The sequence below is a fragment of the Oncorhynchus gorbuscha genome, linkage group LG06 (genome assembly GCF_021184085.1).
Source record: "Oncorhynchus gorbuscha isolate QuinsamMale2020 ecotype Even-year linkage group LG06, OgorEven_v1.0, whole genome shotgun sequence".
NCBI classification, from domain to species: domain Eukaryota; kingdom Metazoa; phylum Chordata; class Actinopteri; order Salmoniformes; family Salmonidae; genus Oncorhynchus; species Oncorhynchus gorbuscha.
Window position 1 is genome coordinate 79,167,977 of NC_060178.1, and position 14,765 is coordinate 79,182,741.

Genomic DNA, 14,765 nt, shown 5'->3' on the forward strand with positions numbered 1-14,765 from the left:
CACTGCACCCTCTGCACTGCAAATCAGCTGCTGTAAGGTCACGCACACGCAGAGCTCTGACTGGATATGAGATATGATAGGGTTCACAGACCAAATCTACTGTACCTCACGGGGAAAGAGGACTAGTCTAAAGATTACACAAAAAATTTATCCTCTGAAAATGAGACCTTGAAAGGAGATAATTGAATGTACGCACACACAAATGTGATACAGCAGGAACTGCACAAAGTACACAGTAGTGAATGGGAAATTAGTGGGAGTGAATTTTACATTTGCTGACTGTTTATAGCACTCAACTTTACTTTAATCATTGGTAAAGTTAAGTCAAAAACTGAAACCAATGTCTAAACTCATCAGCTGCCATTTGAACTCTCATCATCATTGGTTTAAATTACAGGGACAATGCCTCTGCTTCCTATTCTGACGAACACTGGTGTATTTTTACTTGTTATTTACTCTGTGAGGTGATATACATCCATGTGTGTGTGTGTGTGGCCGATTGTTAGTGTGTGCTTGTGTACATGATTCTTCGTAACCAGTTTCTCAGGATCTATTTTGTACCCGCCTTTTTTCATGGAACTACTGCCCAAATCAGCTAAAATGTGCTTTTTTAAATGAAGATCCACAGAAGCTGTGTTGGTCTTGATAAGTTAAACTGTGGTTGTTCTGATCTACCTACTACTCAGTGGTATTTTATGTGGTTTTCTACACACACATATGGAGATGATTGGTTCAGGAAGTGGGTTTTCTTTACTCTATTTAATGTGGGTGGATGTATACCCAATATGGATGGAGGCCTACAATCTATAATTTAGAACAGGGATGGGCAACTCCAGTCCTAGGGTGCTGGAGTGGTGTCACACTTTTTGCTCATTCCTTGAAAATCCTGATTAAACTAATTACATTCTAAAGTGACGATCATGATAAGTTGGGTAAAGAGTGACACCTATCAGGCCACCGAGGACTGGACTTTCCCATCCATAATTATGCAATCACCCACCTGCTTTCTCTCAGCTCTCTCGCTCTCTGATTTTTTGGTCAGAATCACCTGTGTGTCATTTTTGTGGTGACTCAATATCTTCCCAGCTTACGCCTTCTTTTAATTTATCTAAAAAATAAATAAAAAACTTTAAAAAACAATGTCAGGCCCTCTTCTCGATGTACTTCCTCATTATCTCAATGTTACTTTTCACACTTATCAATAAATGTTAATGTACTTACCTACTGTCTAAATTTGAGTACTCTACTTTCTTTCCTTCATCACATTGACAGGTTGTTTTACAGTTAGAAGCACCAATCTATTAACTCAAGTGTTACTGTATTTTATCTTCCGATTCAGCCTTGACTCTGTTCTTGCTTGCACGTGTTCTCTGCTCGCCAGGGGGTTGTAGCGGATGGCTAAGTTACCATAGAGCAGTGACGTTTTCTTTCTGAAAAGTACTGGCTGGGTGGCGGGTGTTTTTTTGTGTGTTTTTTCTAAAGTACAAAGTGGTGGTAATGATGTGTGTCGGATCTCTGGAGTACTCGAGGTAAAACCTTGTTATCTCCTCTGGCAGACAGACAGACAGCGAGAGATAGAGATAGGAACCTTTTGTTGCTTAAGTACAGATAGGAACCTTTTGTTGATGGGGTGCTGTTGGGGTTCTGTTGTGGTGGGGAAGACACAATCGGTTCACAAAAACAAATGGCTGAGATCGTTATCTGTTTATTGCTCTTTAACCTCAGCTTTCACTACTGTGGGTGTAAGTGGGTGTGTCTATTAGATAAGGGCCGTTTAAGGGGATTGCATTGCAATGCCCTCGGGTCTAGGTTAAGTACCACACAAGATACAGAGAGATGTATGGTTGTTGTGGTGTGTTCATGCTCTCATCTTCCCTCTTCTCCCTCTCCCTCTTTCTCTCTAGGTACTGGTCCTATCCATATGAACAGTGTCCAGTGTTTGGGGACAGAGAAGTCTATCCTAGACTGTTACTTCCAAGATGTTCCTCTTTGGACGTTTAAACACACCCAGGATGCTTCAGTACGCTGCAACATCCCCAAGCTTGGCCTGGATAGCACGGTTAGAGCACACACACATTCACACACACCTTTACATTATATAATTAAGCAATAAGACCATGTTCTGTTATAATCTCCACTCGGCACAGCCAGAAGAGGACTGGCCACCCCTCAGAGCCTGGTTCCAGTCTAGGTTTTTTCCTAAGTTGGTGCTTCTACATCTGCATTGCTTGCTGCTTGGGGTTTTAGGCTGGGTTTCTGTACAGTACTTTGAGACATCGGCTGATGTAAAAAGGACTTTATAAATACATTTGATTGATTGGGGGTGTGTGGTATATAGCCAATATACCAGTGCCTACCACAAACCCCTGAGGTGCCATATTGCTATTATAAACTGGTTACGAGTGTAATCAGAGCAGTAAAAATACATGTCTTGTCATACCCGTGGTCTATGGTCTGATATACCTCGGCTGTCAGCCAATCAGCATTCAGGGCTCGAACCACCCAGTTCAATTATTATAGAGTCATTAGATATTTATAATTATGAACATCTGACTTGCGAAACATACAGGTTGAGAAAATACTGAATTGAAATGTATTTTTCTCCCTCCTTCTTCTTCTCCTTCCTCCTCCTTCCTCCTCCTATCCTAGGTACGATTGGCAGGGGGCAGGGAGCCAGGTGAGGGGCATGTGGAGGTACTGATGGATGTAGGGGGTCGTAAGAGATGGGGGTCAGTCTGCAGTGAGAACTGGGGGATCAACGAAGCCATGGTGGTCTGTAGACAGCTGGGTCTGGGGTTCGCATCCCGAGCACACCAGGTACGGAAACACACCTATGAAACCCTATTCCCTGTATAATGCACAACTTCTGGACAGAGGCCATTGTGGGAATATGGTGCCATTTCACCCCTAAAGTACACCCTGACTCCCACAATTCACCCATCAACTCACGGTGTCCCTGAGTCCTCAAACCTGAAAAATCACCGGATAGCAGAAATACTCAGTAATACTTTCTGAGTCACATATGTAGGAACTTCTTCAAGACTGTTGGAATACCATTCTTCATGAATCTAGTTAAGAGAATGCCAAGAGTGTGCAAAGCTGTCATCAAGGCAAAGGGTGCTATTTTGAAGAATCCAAAAGATAAAAATATATATATATATATACATTTGAAGTCGGAAGTTTACATATACTTAATTTGGAGTCATTAAAACTAATTTTTCAACCACTCCACAAACTTCTTGTTAACAAACTATAGTTTTGGCAAGTTGGTTAGGACATCTACTTTGTGCATGACACAAGTAATTCCGTTTTTTCGTTTACAGACAGATTATTTAACTTATAACTCACTCTCATCACAATTCCAGTGGGTCAGAAGTTTACATACACTAAGTTGACTGTGCCTTCAAACAGCTTGGAAAATTCCAGAAAATAATGTAATAGATTTAGAAGATTCTGATAGGCTAATTGACATCATTTGAGTCAATTGGAGGTGTACCTGTGGATGTATTTCAAGGCCTACCTTCAAACTCAGTGCCTCTTTGCTTGACATCATGGGAAAATCAAAAGGAATCAACAAAGCCCTGACCTCAAACTTATAGAAAATGTGTGGCCAGAACTGAAAAGCATGTGCAAGCAAGGAGGCCTACAAACCTGACACTGTTACACCAGCTCTGTAAGGAGGAATGGGCCAACAATAATCCTTTGTAACACTCGCTTTATTTTGTCATAACGTAACTGACTTGCAGACCTACCGCCATTTCCACAGCTGACCGTCACCTGACCATTCAGCAGCTAAATACTGTACAGTGCTAAATGACTGTATATACCCATATCCCAAGGGGAAGTGTGTGTTAATTGTGTGTGTGCTTGTGTGTGTGTCAGTCTGCATTATGTTTATACAAAAGCTAGTCTGTGAGTGGATGGGTGGTGCAGGAAAAATCTCAACTATCCATAAATACATTATTTTTAAATATACATATCTACAGTACATCTACAGTACAGAGGGTATTTAGGAAAGGGTTGTTTGCCAATAGTTGAAATACCCATGAAGTCGAACAAAAAACTCTCAAAAAGCATTTCTTTCAATTCACAGGATGACGGAGGAAAGAAAAGTACAAAAGTTAAACATTCTCTCTCTCTCTAGGAGACGTGGTATTGGGCTGGGGATCGTAACGCAGCAGAGTTGGTGTTGAGTGGAACCCACTGTGTTGGAACTGAGCTGTCAATCCAACAGTGTCGCCGTAACAACCATGTACACTGTCCCCGAGGGGGTGGGACTAATGCTGCAGGGGTCACCTGTTCAGAGAGTGAGTCATTATCAAAGCACACCTGTCCACCTGGCTAGCTCTCTTCAACTGTGTAATCTTAACAGATCCTGCCAAGGGTTCTGTTCAAATGTCAAGAAATGGGTGAAAACGGTTTGAAACTGAAGTACCTGAACTCCAATATTAGCACTTATTTTCAGACTTCCGCTTGAAAAGGTTTTCTCCCGTTTGCTTTCTGAATGTGAACTTAGTTTTTGATCATCTCTGATTAAGCTTTAAACCTCCCCTTCCTGTATTGGCCCTTGACCTATTGTTTCCTGTAATACCTGATTGACCTTTTATCCCTGACCCCCATACATGCCTAAATTACCCCAAACCACTCACCCCTCTCCTCTGCCCCCTAGCTGCCCCTGACCTGGTACTAGATGCCCAACTGGTTCAGGAGACAGTTTACCTAGAGGACCGACCCCTACACCTGCTGACCTGTGCCAACGAGGAGAACTGTCTGTCATCCTCCGCTGCCAGAATGAACTGGCCCTACGGACACCGCCGCCTGCTACGATTCTCCTCCAGGATTATGAACATGGGACGGGCCGACTTCAGACCTAGGGCTACTAGAGAGTCTTGGACATGGCACGCATGTCATAGGTAAGAGGTGTTGTGGGAGTTGTAATTTTATGATGTCTATTTGATTTGTGGTAGTTGCAGCCTTTGGCATAATAAACATGATACAGGCTGACTTTAGACCTAGGGCTACCAGGGAGCCTTGGACATGGCACCAGTGTCACAGGCATTTTTGGGGGGTCAGGGGCTTTGTAGTTCTAGAAATGTTAGTTTTAGGTATTGTACTTGTTGTCCTGTTTCACTTCATGAAGGGATTGTGGTAGTTGTAGTTTTACAATGCCTTGCCATATACTTAGTAGTAGCTGGAATATTCTATTGCAATACTTGTGATGAGCTATATTACTATATCACTGTACTCTATGGATGGGATGTGGTTGACCTCTATGAAGGGGATGTGGTTGATCTCTATGGATGGGATGTGGTTGATCACTATGGATGTGATGTGGTAGACCTCTATGAAGGGGATGTGGTTGAACTCTATGAAGGGGATGTGGTTGACATCTATGAAGGGGATGTGTTTGACCTCTATGAAGAGGATGTGGTAGACCTCTATGGATGTGATGTGGTAGACCTCTATGGATGTGATGTGGTAGATCTCTATGGATGGGATGTGGTAGACCTCTATAGAGGGGATTTGGTAGACCTCTATGAGGGGGATTTGGTAGACCTCTATGGATGGGATGTGTTTGACCTCTATGGATGGGATGTGTTTGACCTCTATGGATGGGATGTGGTTGACCTTTATGGATGGGATGTGGTTGACCTCTATGAAGGGGATGTGGTAGACCTCTATGGATGGGATGTGGTAGACCTCTATGGATGGGATGTGGTAGACCTCTATGGATGGGATGTGGTCGACATCTATGGATGGGATGTGGTTGACCATTATTATGAAGGGGATGTGGTTGACCTTTATGAAAGGGATGTGGTTGAACTTTATGAAGGGGATGTGGGTGATCTCTATGGATGTGATGTGGTTGAACTCTATGAACGGGATGTGGTTGAACTCTATGAACGGGATGTGGTTGACCTTTATGAAGGGGATGTGGGTGACCTCTATGGATGTGATGTGACAGACCTCTGTGAAGGGGATGTGTTTGACCTCTATGAAGGGGATGTGGTAGACCTCTATGTATGTGATGTAGTAGACCTCTATGTATGTGATGTGGTAGACCTCTATGGATGTGATGTGGTAGTCCTCTATGTATGTGATGTGGTAGACCTCTATGGATGTGATGTGGTAGACCTTTATGGATAGGATGTGGTTGACCTTTATGCCTGGGTTATGGTTGACCTTTATGGATGTGATGTGGTAGACCTCTATGGATGTGATGTGGTTGACCTCTATGAAGGGCGTGTGGTTGACCTCTATGAAGGGGATGTGGTTGACCTCTATGAAGGGGATGTGGTTGACCTCTATGAAGGGGATGTGGTTGACCTTTATGAAGGGGATGTGGTTGACCTCTATGAAGGGGATGTGGTTGACCTCTATGAAGGGGATGTGGTTGACCTTTATGAAAGGGATGTGGTTGACCTTTATGAAGGGGCTGTGGTTGACCTTTATGAAGGGGATGTGGTTGACCTCTATGAAGGGGATGTGGTTGACCTCTATGAAGGGGGTGTGGTTGACCTTTATGAAAGGGATGTGGTTGACCTCTATGAAGGGGATGTGGTTGACCTTTATGAAGGAGATGTGGTTGAACTCTATGAAGGGGATGTGGTTGACCTCTATGAAGGGGATGTGGTTGACCTCTATGAAGGGGATGTGGTTGACCTTTATGAAAGGGATGTGGTTGACCTTTATGAAAGGGATGTGGTTGACCTTTATGAAACGGATGTGGTTGACCTTTATGAATGGGATGTGGTTGACCACCCTGAGGGGATGTGGCTGACCTCTATGAAGGGGATGTGGTTGACCTTTATGAAACGGATGTGGTTGACCTTTATGAATGGGATGTGGTTGACCACCCTGAGGGGATGTGGCTGACCTCTATGAAGGGGATGTGGTTGATACAGTTACATATGGGGATATCATTTCGTATGATATATTGTACCGTATTGTTTTCACAAAAGCATAGTATTATTTTTGCACTAGTTTTCTGTACCTGCACCAAAACACCACTGTTTTTCCTTCATAGCTCCTTCATAATGTGTTTTCAGCACTTTTATTTTCTCATGGCTCTCTCTTGTCCCTTTTCAGCAGACATATGGTGAGCAATATGTTTGGAACATTGAATCGCAATAAAATCACAATATCAAATCGCAATACATATAGATTTGTCAGAATCGCAATACATATCGTATCGGAACGTAAGTATAGTGATAAAATTGTATTGTGAGGTCTCTGGCAATTCCCAGCTCTTGTCACGTACTGACCTTTATTTCCTTTGTTTTGTCAATATTTCGTATGGTCAGGGCGTGAGTTGGGGTGGGCAGTCTGTTTGTTTTTCTATGATTTGGGGATTTCTATGTTTCGTACTAGTATGGTTCTCAATCAGAGGCAGGTGTCATGAGTTGTCTCTGATTGAGAATCATACTTAGGTAGCCTGGGTTTCATTGTTTGTTTGTGGGTGTTTGTTTCCTGTGTCAGTGTTTGTGCCACACCGGACTGTTTTGGGTTTTGTTCATTCCACATTCATTGTTTTTGTATTTCAGTCGTGTTCATGTGTAGTATTTCTTATTAAAAGAACTGTGGACACTTACCACGCCTGTTATGCAGGTGAATGAGGACCCAAAAGCGACTTGGCGAAAACAGAGTCTTTAATCCAGTAAAGTAAATCTACAATCATAAAGCATAATTCCACTCTTAATGACGAGAACAGACTGGAGACTCGATCATGAAGTCGGGAAATCTACAATCATAAAGCATAATTCCCTGTAATCACGAGAACAGACACTCGATCATGAACTGCAGGTTGCCTCGGGAAGGCACTTGAACGTAGCAGACTCAGACACCTGCTCACCACGCAGCATCTGAGGGAAACACGACACGACAGATACACAGACACAGCACGGTGAACAATAGACAAGGATCCGACAGGGCAGAAACGGAAAACAAGGGGAGAAATAGGGACTCTAATCAGGGAAAAGATAGGGAACAGGTGTGGGAAGACTAAATGATTGATTAGGGGAATAGGAACAGCTGGGAGCAGGAACGGAACGATAGAGAGAAGAGAGAGAGGAAGGGAGAGAGAAAAAGGGGAACGAACCTAAAAAAGACCAGCAGGGGAAAATGAACAGAGGGAAAAGCAAAATGACAAGACAATCTAAGACAAAACATGACAGTACCCCCCACTCGCCGAGCGCCTCCTGGCGCACTTGAGGAGGAATCCTGGCGGCAACGGAGGAAATCATCAATAAGTGAACGGTCCAGCACGTCCCGAGACGGAACCCAACTCCTCTCCTCAGGACCGTAACCCTCCCAATCCACTAAGTATTGGTGACCCCGTCCCGAGAACGCATGTCCATGATCCTACGTACCTTGTAAATAGGTGCGCTCTCGACAAGGACGGGAGGGGAGGGAAGACGAACGGGGTGCGAAGAAAGGGCTTGACACAGGAGACATGGAAGACAGGATGGACGCGATGAAGATGTCGCGGAACAAGCAGTCGCACAGCGACAGGATTGACGACCTGGGAGACACGGAACGGACCAATGAACCGCAGAGTCAACTTACGAGAAGCTGTCGTAAGAGGAAGGTTGCGAGTGGAAAGCCACACTCTCTGGCCGCAACAATACCTTGGACTCTTAATCCTACGTTTATTGGCGGCTCTCACAGTCTGTGCCCTGTAACGGCAAAGTGCAGACCTCACCCTCCTCCAGGTGCGCTCACAACGTTGGACAAACGCTTGAGCGGAGGGAACGCTGGACTCGGCAAGCTGGGATGAGAACAGAGGAGGCTGGTAACCCAGACTACTCTGAAACGGAGATAACCCGGTAGCAGACGAAGGAAGCGAGTTGTGAGCGTATTCTGCCCAGGGAGCTGTTCTGCCCAAGACGCAGGGTTTCTGAAAGAAAGGCTGCGTAGTATGCGACCAATCGTCTGATTGGCCCTCTCTGCTTGACCGTTAGACTGGGGATGAAACCCGGAAGAGAGACTGACGGACGCACCAATCAAACGACAGAACTCCCTCCAAAACTGTGACGTGAATTGCGGACCTCTGTCTGAAACGGCGTCTAACGGGAGGCCATGAATTCTGAACACATTCTCGATGATGATTTGTGCCGTCTCCTTAGCGGAAGGAAGTTTAGCGAGGGAATGAAATGTGCCGCCTTAGAGAACCTATCGACAACCGTAAGAATCACAGTCTTCCCCGCAGACAAAGGCAGACCGGTAATGAAGTCTAGGGCGATGTGAGACCATGGTCGAGAAGGAATGGGGAGCGGTCTGAGACGACCGGCAGGAGGAGAGTTACCTGACTTAGTCTGCGCGCAGTCCGAACAAGCAGCCATGAAACGGCGCGTATCACGCTCCTGAGTCGGCCACCAAAAGCGCTGGCGAATAGACGCAAGAGTGCCTCGAACACCGGGATGACCAGCTAACTTGGCAGAGTGAGCCCACTGAAGAACAGCCAGACGAGTGGAAACAGGAACGAAAAGGAGGTTACTAGGACAAGCGCGCGGCGACGCAGTGTGCGTGAGTGCTTGCTTAACCTGTCTTTCAATTCCCCAGACTGTCAACCCGACAACACGCCCATAAGGAAGAATCCCCTCGGGATCAGTAGAAGCCACAGAAGAACTAAACAGACGGGATAAGGCATCAGGCTTGGTGTTTTTGCTACCCGGACGGTAAGAAATCACAAACTCGAAACGAGCGAAAAACAACACCCAACGAGCTTGACGGGCATTAAGTCGTTTGGCAGAACGGATGTACTCAAGGTTCTTATGGTCTGTCCAAACGACAAAAGGAACGGTCGCCCCCTCCAACCACTGTCGCCATTCGCCTAGGGCTAAGCGGATGGCGAGCAGTTCGCGGTTACCCACATCATAGTTGCGTTCAGATGGCGACAGGCGATGAGAAAAATAAGCGCAAGGATGAACCTTATCGTCAGACTGGAAGCGCTGGGATAGAATGGCTCCCATGCCTACCTCTGAAGCGTCAACCTCGACAATGAATTGTCTAGTGACGTCAGGAGTAACGAGGATAGGAGCGGACGTAAAACGTTCTTTTAGATGATCAAAAGCTCCCTGGGCGGAACCGGACCACTTAAAACACGTCTTGACAGAAGTAAGAGCTGTGAGAGGGGCAGCAACTTGACCGAAATTACGAATGAAACGCCGATAGAAATTAGCGAAACCTAGAAAGCGCTGCAACTCGACACGTGACCTTGGAACGGGCCAATCACTGACAGCTTGGACCTTAGCGGAATCCATCTGAATGCCTTCAGCGGAAATAACGGAACCGAGAAAAGTAACGGAGGAGACATGAAAAGAGCACTTCTCAGCCTTCACGTAGAGACAATTCTCTAAAAGGCGCTGGAGTACACGTCGAACGTGCTGAACATGAATCTCGAGTGACGGTGAAAAAATCAGGATATCGTCAAGGTAGACAAAAACAAAGATGTTCAGCATGTCTCTCAGAACATCATTAACTAATGCCTGAAAAACAGCTGGCGCATTGGCGAGACCAAACGGCAGAACCCGGTACTCAAAATGCCCTAACGGAGTGTTAAACGCCGTTTTCCACTCGTCCCCCTCTCTGATGCGCACGAGATGGTAAGCGTTACGAAGGTCCAACTTAGTAAAGCACCTGGCTCCCTGCAGAATCTCGAAGGCTGATGACATAAGGGGAAGCGGATAACGATTCTTAACCGTTATGTCATTCAGCCCTCGATAATCCACGCAGGGGCGCAGAGTACCGTCCTTTTTCTTAACAAAAAGAACCCCGCCCCGGCCGGAGAGGAAGAAGGCACTATGGTACCGGCGTCAAGAGACACAGATAAATAATCCTCGAGAGCCTTACGTTCGGGAGCCGACAGAGAGTATAGTCTACCCGAGGAGGAGTGGTCCTCGGAAGGAGATCAATACTACAATCATACGACCGGTGAGGAGGAAGGGAGTTGGCTCGGGACCGACTGAAGACCGTGCGCAGATCATGATATTCCTCCGGCACTCCTGTCAAATCGCCAGGTTCCTCCTGAGAAGTGGGGACAGAAGAAATGGGAGGAATGGCAGACATTAAACACTTCACATGACAAGAAACGTTCCAGGATAGGATAGAATTACTAGACCAATTAATAGAAGGATTATGACATACTAGCCAGGGATGACCCAAAACAACAGGTGTAAAAGGTGAACGAAAAATCAAAAAAGAAATAGTCTCACTGTGGTTACCAGATACTGTGAGGGTTAAAGGTAGTGTCTCAAATCTGATACTGGGAAGATGACTACCATCTAAGGCGAACATGGGCGTAGGCTTGTCTAACTGTCTGAAAGGAATGTCATGTTTCCGAGCCCATGCTTCGTCCATGAAACAACCCTCAGCCCCAGAGTCTATCAAGGCACTGCATGTAGAACCCGAACCGGTCCAGCGTAGATGGACCGACATAGTAGTACAGGATCTAGATGGAGAGACCTGAGTAGTAGCGCTCACCAGTAGCCCTCCGCTTACTGATGAGCTCTGGCCTTTACTGGACATGAATTGACAAAATGTCCATCAAATCCGCAATAGAGGCACAGGCGGTTGGTGATCCTCCGTTCCCTCTCCTTAGTCGAGATGCGAATACCTCCCAGCTGCATGGGCTCAGTCTCTGAGCCAGAGGAGGGAGATGGTTGCGATGCGGAGCAGGGAAACACCGTTGACGCGAGCTCTCTTCCACGAGCTTGGTGATGAAGATCTACCCGTCGTTCTATGCGGATGGCGAGAGCAATCAAAGAGTCCACACTGGAAGGAACCTCCCGAGAGAGAATCTCATCTTTGACCACTGCGTGGAGTCCCTCCAGAAAACGAGCGAGCAGCGCCGGCTCGTTCCAGTCACTAGAGGCAGCAAGAGTGCGAAACTCTATAGAGTAATCCGTTATGGATCGATCACCTTGGCATAGGGAAGCCAGGGCCCTAGAAGCCTCCCTACCAAAAACTGAACGGTCAAAAACCCGAATCATCTCCTCTTTAAAGTTCTGGTAATTGTTTGAACAATCAGCCCTTGCCTCCCAGATAGCTGTGCCCCACTCTCGAGCCCGGCCAGTAAGGAGTGAAATGACGTAAGCAACCCGAGCTCTCTCTCTAGAGTATGTGTTGGGTTGGAGAGAGAACACAATATCACACTGGGTGAGAAAGGAGCGGCACTCCGTGGGCTGCCCGGAGTAGCAAGGTGGGTTATTAACCCTAGGTTCCGGAGGCTCGGCAGGCCAGGAAGTAACAGGTGGCACGAGACGAAGACTCTGGAACTGTCCAGAGAGGTCGGAAACCTGAGCGGCCAGGTTCTCCACGGCATGGCGAGCAGCAGACAATTCCTGCTCGTGTCTGCCGAGCATGGCTCCTTGGATCTCGACGGCAGTGTTACGAGCGTCTGTAGTCGCTGGGTCCATTCTTTGGTCGGATCCTTCTGTTATGCAGGTGAATGAGGACCTAAAAGCGACTTGGCGAAAACAGAGTCTTTAATCCAGTAAAGTAAATCTACAATCATAAAGCATAATTCCACTCGTAATGACGAGAACAGACTGGAGACTTGATCATGAACTGCAGGTTGCCTCGGGAAGGCACTTGAACGTAGCAGACTCAGACACCTGCTCACCACGCAGCATCTGAGGGAAACACGACACGACAGGGCGATACACAGACACAGCACGGTGAACAATAGACAAGGATCCGACAGGGCAGAAACGGAAAACAAGGGGAGAAATAGGGACTCTAATCAGGGAAAAAGATAGGGAACAGGTGAGGGAAGACTAAATGATTGATTAGGGGAATAGGAACAGCTGGGAGCAGGAACGGAACGATAGAGAGAAGAGAGAGAGGAAGGGAGAGAGAAAAAGGGGAACGAACCTAAAAAGACCAGCAGGGGGAAAATGAACAGAGGGAAAAGCAAAATGACAAGACAATCTAAGACAAAACATGACAACGCCGGCATATTGGTCCTCCGATCCTTCTCGCCTCTCCTCTTCGGAAGAAGAGGAGGAAATCCCTTACAGCTCTATATAATATGTAGGAGTTAGGGGGTTTTCACATATCCCTTTATGATCTGGATTCTGGGGTATTAGGTAGCCTGATCCATGCTATAAACCCTGGCTGAAATGAATCCTGGACCTGCGTGAATAGCGGGTCCAAGATCAAGGACCAGAGTACCAGGTAGTGTGGAACTTTTTGCCTGTTGTAAACAAGCTGGCTTGCTCATGTCATGTAGAATGTATGTCTCGCAAATCATATTCAGAAAAAGTTACAGTGGGGAGAACAAGTATTTGATACACTGCCGATTATGCAGGTTTTCCTACTTACAAAGCATGTAGAGGTCTGTCATTTTTATCATAGGTACACTTCAACTGTGAGAGACGGAATCTAAAACAAAAATCCAGAAAATCACATTGTATGATTTTAAGTCATAAATTTGAATTTTATTGCATGACATTTGATACATTAGAAAAGCAGAACCTACTATTTGGTACAGAAACCTTTGTTTGCAATTACAGAGACCATACGTTTCCTGTAGTTCTTGACCAGGTTTGCACACACTGCAGCAGGGATTTTGGCCCACTCTTCCAGATTTTCTATTGGGTTCAGGTCTTGAGACTGGCTAGGCCACTCCAGGACTTTGAGATGCTTCTTACGGAGCCACTCCTTAGTTGCCCTGGCTGTGTGTTTTGGGTCGCTGTCATGCTGGAAGACCCAGCCACGACCCATCTTCAATGCTCTTACTGAGGGAAGGAGGTTGTTGGCTAAGATCTCGCGATAAATGGCCCCATCCATCCTCCCCTCAATACGGTGCAGTCGTCCTGTCCCCTTTGCAGAAAAGCATCCCCAAAGAATGATGTTTCCACCTCCATGCTTCACGGTTGGGATGGTGTTCTTGGGGTTGTACTCATCCTTCTTCTTCCCCCAAACACGGCAAGTGGAGTTTAGACCAAAAAGCTCTAATTTTGTCTCATCAGACCACATGACCTTCTCCCATTCCTACTCTGGATCAGATGGTCATTGGCAAACTTCAGATGGGCCTGGACATGCGTTGGATTGAGCATGACGGCGTAGTGTGTTACTAATGGTTTTATTTGAGACTCTGGTCCCAGCTCTCTTCAGTTCATTGACCAGGTCCTGCCATGTAGTTCTGGCCTGATCCCTCACCTTCCTCATGATCATTGATGCCCCACAAGGTGAGATCTTGCATGGAGCCCCAGACCAATGGTGATTGACCATCATCTTGAACTTCTTCTAATAATTGTGCCAACAGTTGTTGCCTTCTCACCACAAGCTGCTTGCCTATTGTCCTGTAGCCCATCCCAGCCTTGTGCAGGTCTACAATTTTCTCCCTGATGTCCTAACATAGCTCTCTGGTCTTGGTCATTGTGGAGAGGTTGGAGTCTGTTTGATTGAGTGTGTGGACAGGTGTCTTTTATACAGGTAAACGAGTTCAAACAGGTGCAGTTAATACAGGTAATTAGTGGAGAACAGGAGGGCTTCTTATAGAAAAACTAACAGGTCTGTGAGAGACAGAATTCTTACTGGTTGGTAGGTGATCAAATACTCAAATAAAATGCAAATTAATTACTTAAAATCATACAATGTGATTTTCTGGATTTTTAGATTCCGTCTCTCACAGTTGAAGTGTACCTACGATAAAAAATTACAGACCTCTACATACTTTGTAAGTAGGAAAACCTGCAAAATCGGCAGTGTATCAAATACTTGTTCTCCCCACTATATTTTCAGGTTTAGTGAGGGCAAAA

The 14,765-nt window shown here is 45.9% G+C and overlaps 1 protein-coding gene across 1 annotated transcript in view; it reads left to right on the forward strand.

The window, feature by feature from the left end:
- Positions 1–14,765, forward strand: part of loxl4 (lysyl oxidase-like 4) — a 55,917-nt gene that overhangs the window by 29,620 nt on the left and 11,532 nt on the right. Inside the window, exons 8-11 of the mRNA XM_046354203.1 lie at positions 1,905–2,059; positions 2,650–2,817; positions 4,145–4,307; positions 4,670–4,913. Coding sequence (XP_046210159.1) covers positions 1,905–2,059; positions 2,650–2,817; positions 4,145–4,307; positions 4,670–4,913 — 730 coding nt within the window. The remainder of the gene's footprint in view (positions 1–1,904; positions 2,060–2,649; positions 2,818–4,144; positions 4,308–4,669; positions 4,914–14,765) is intronic.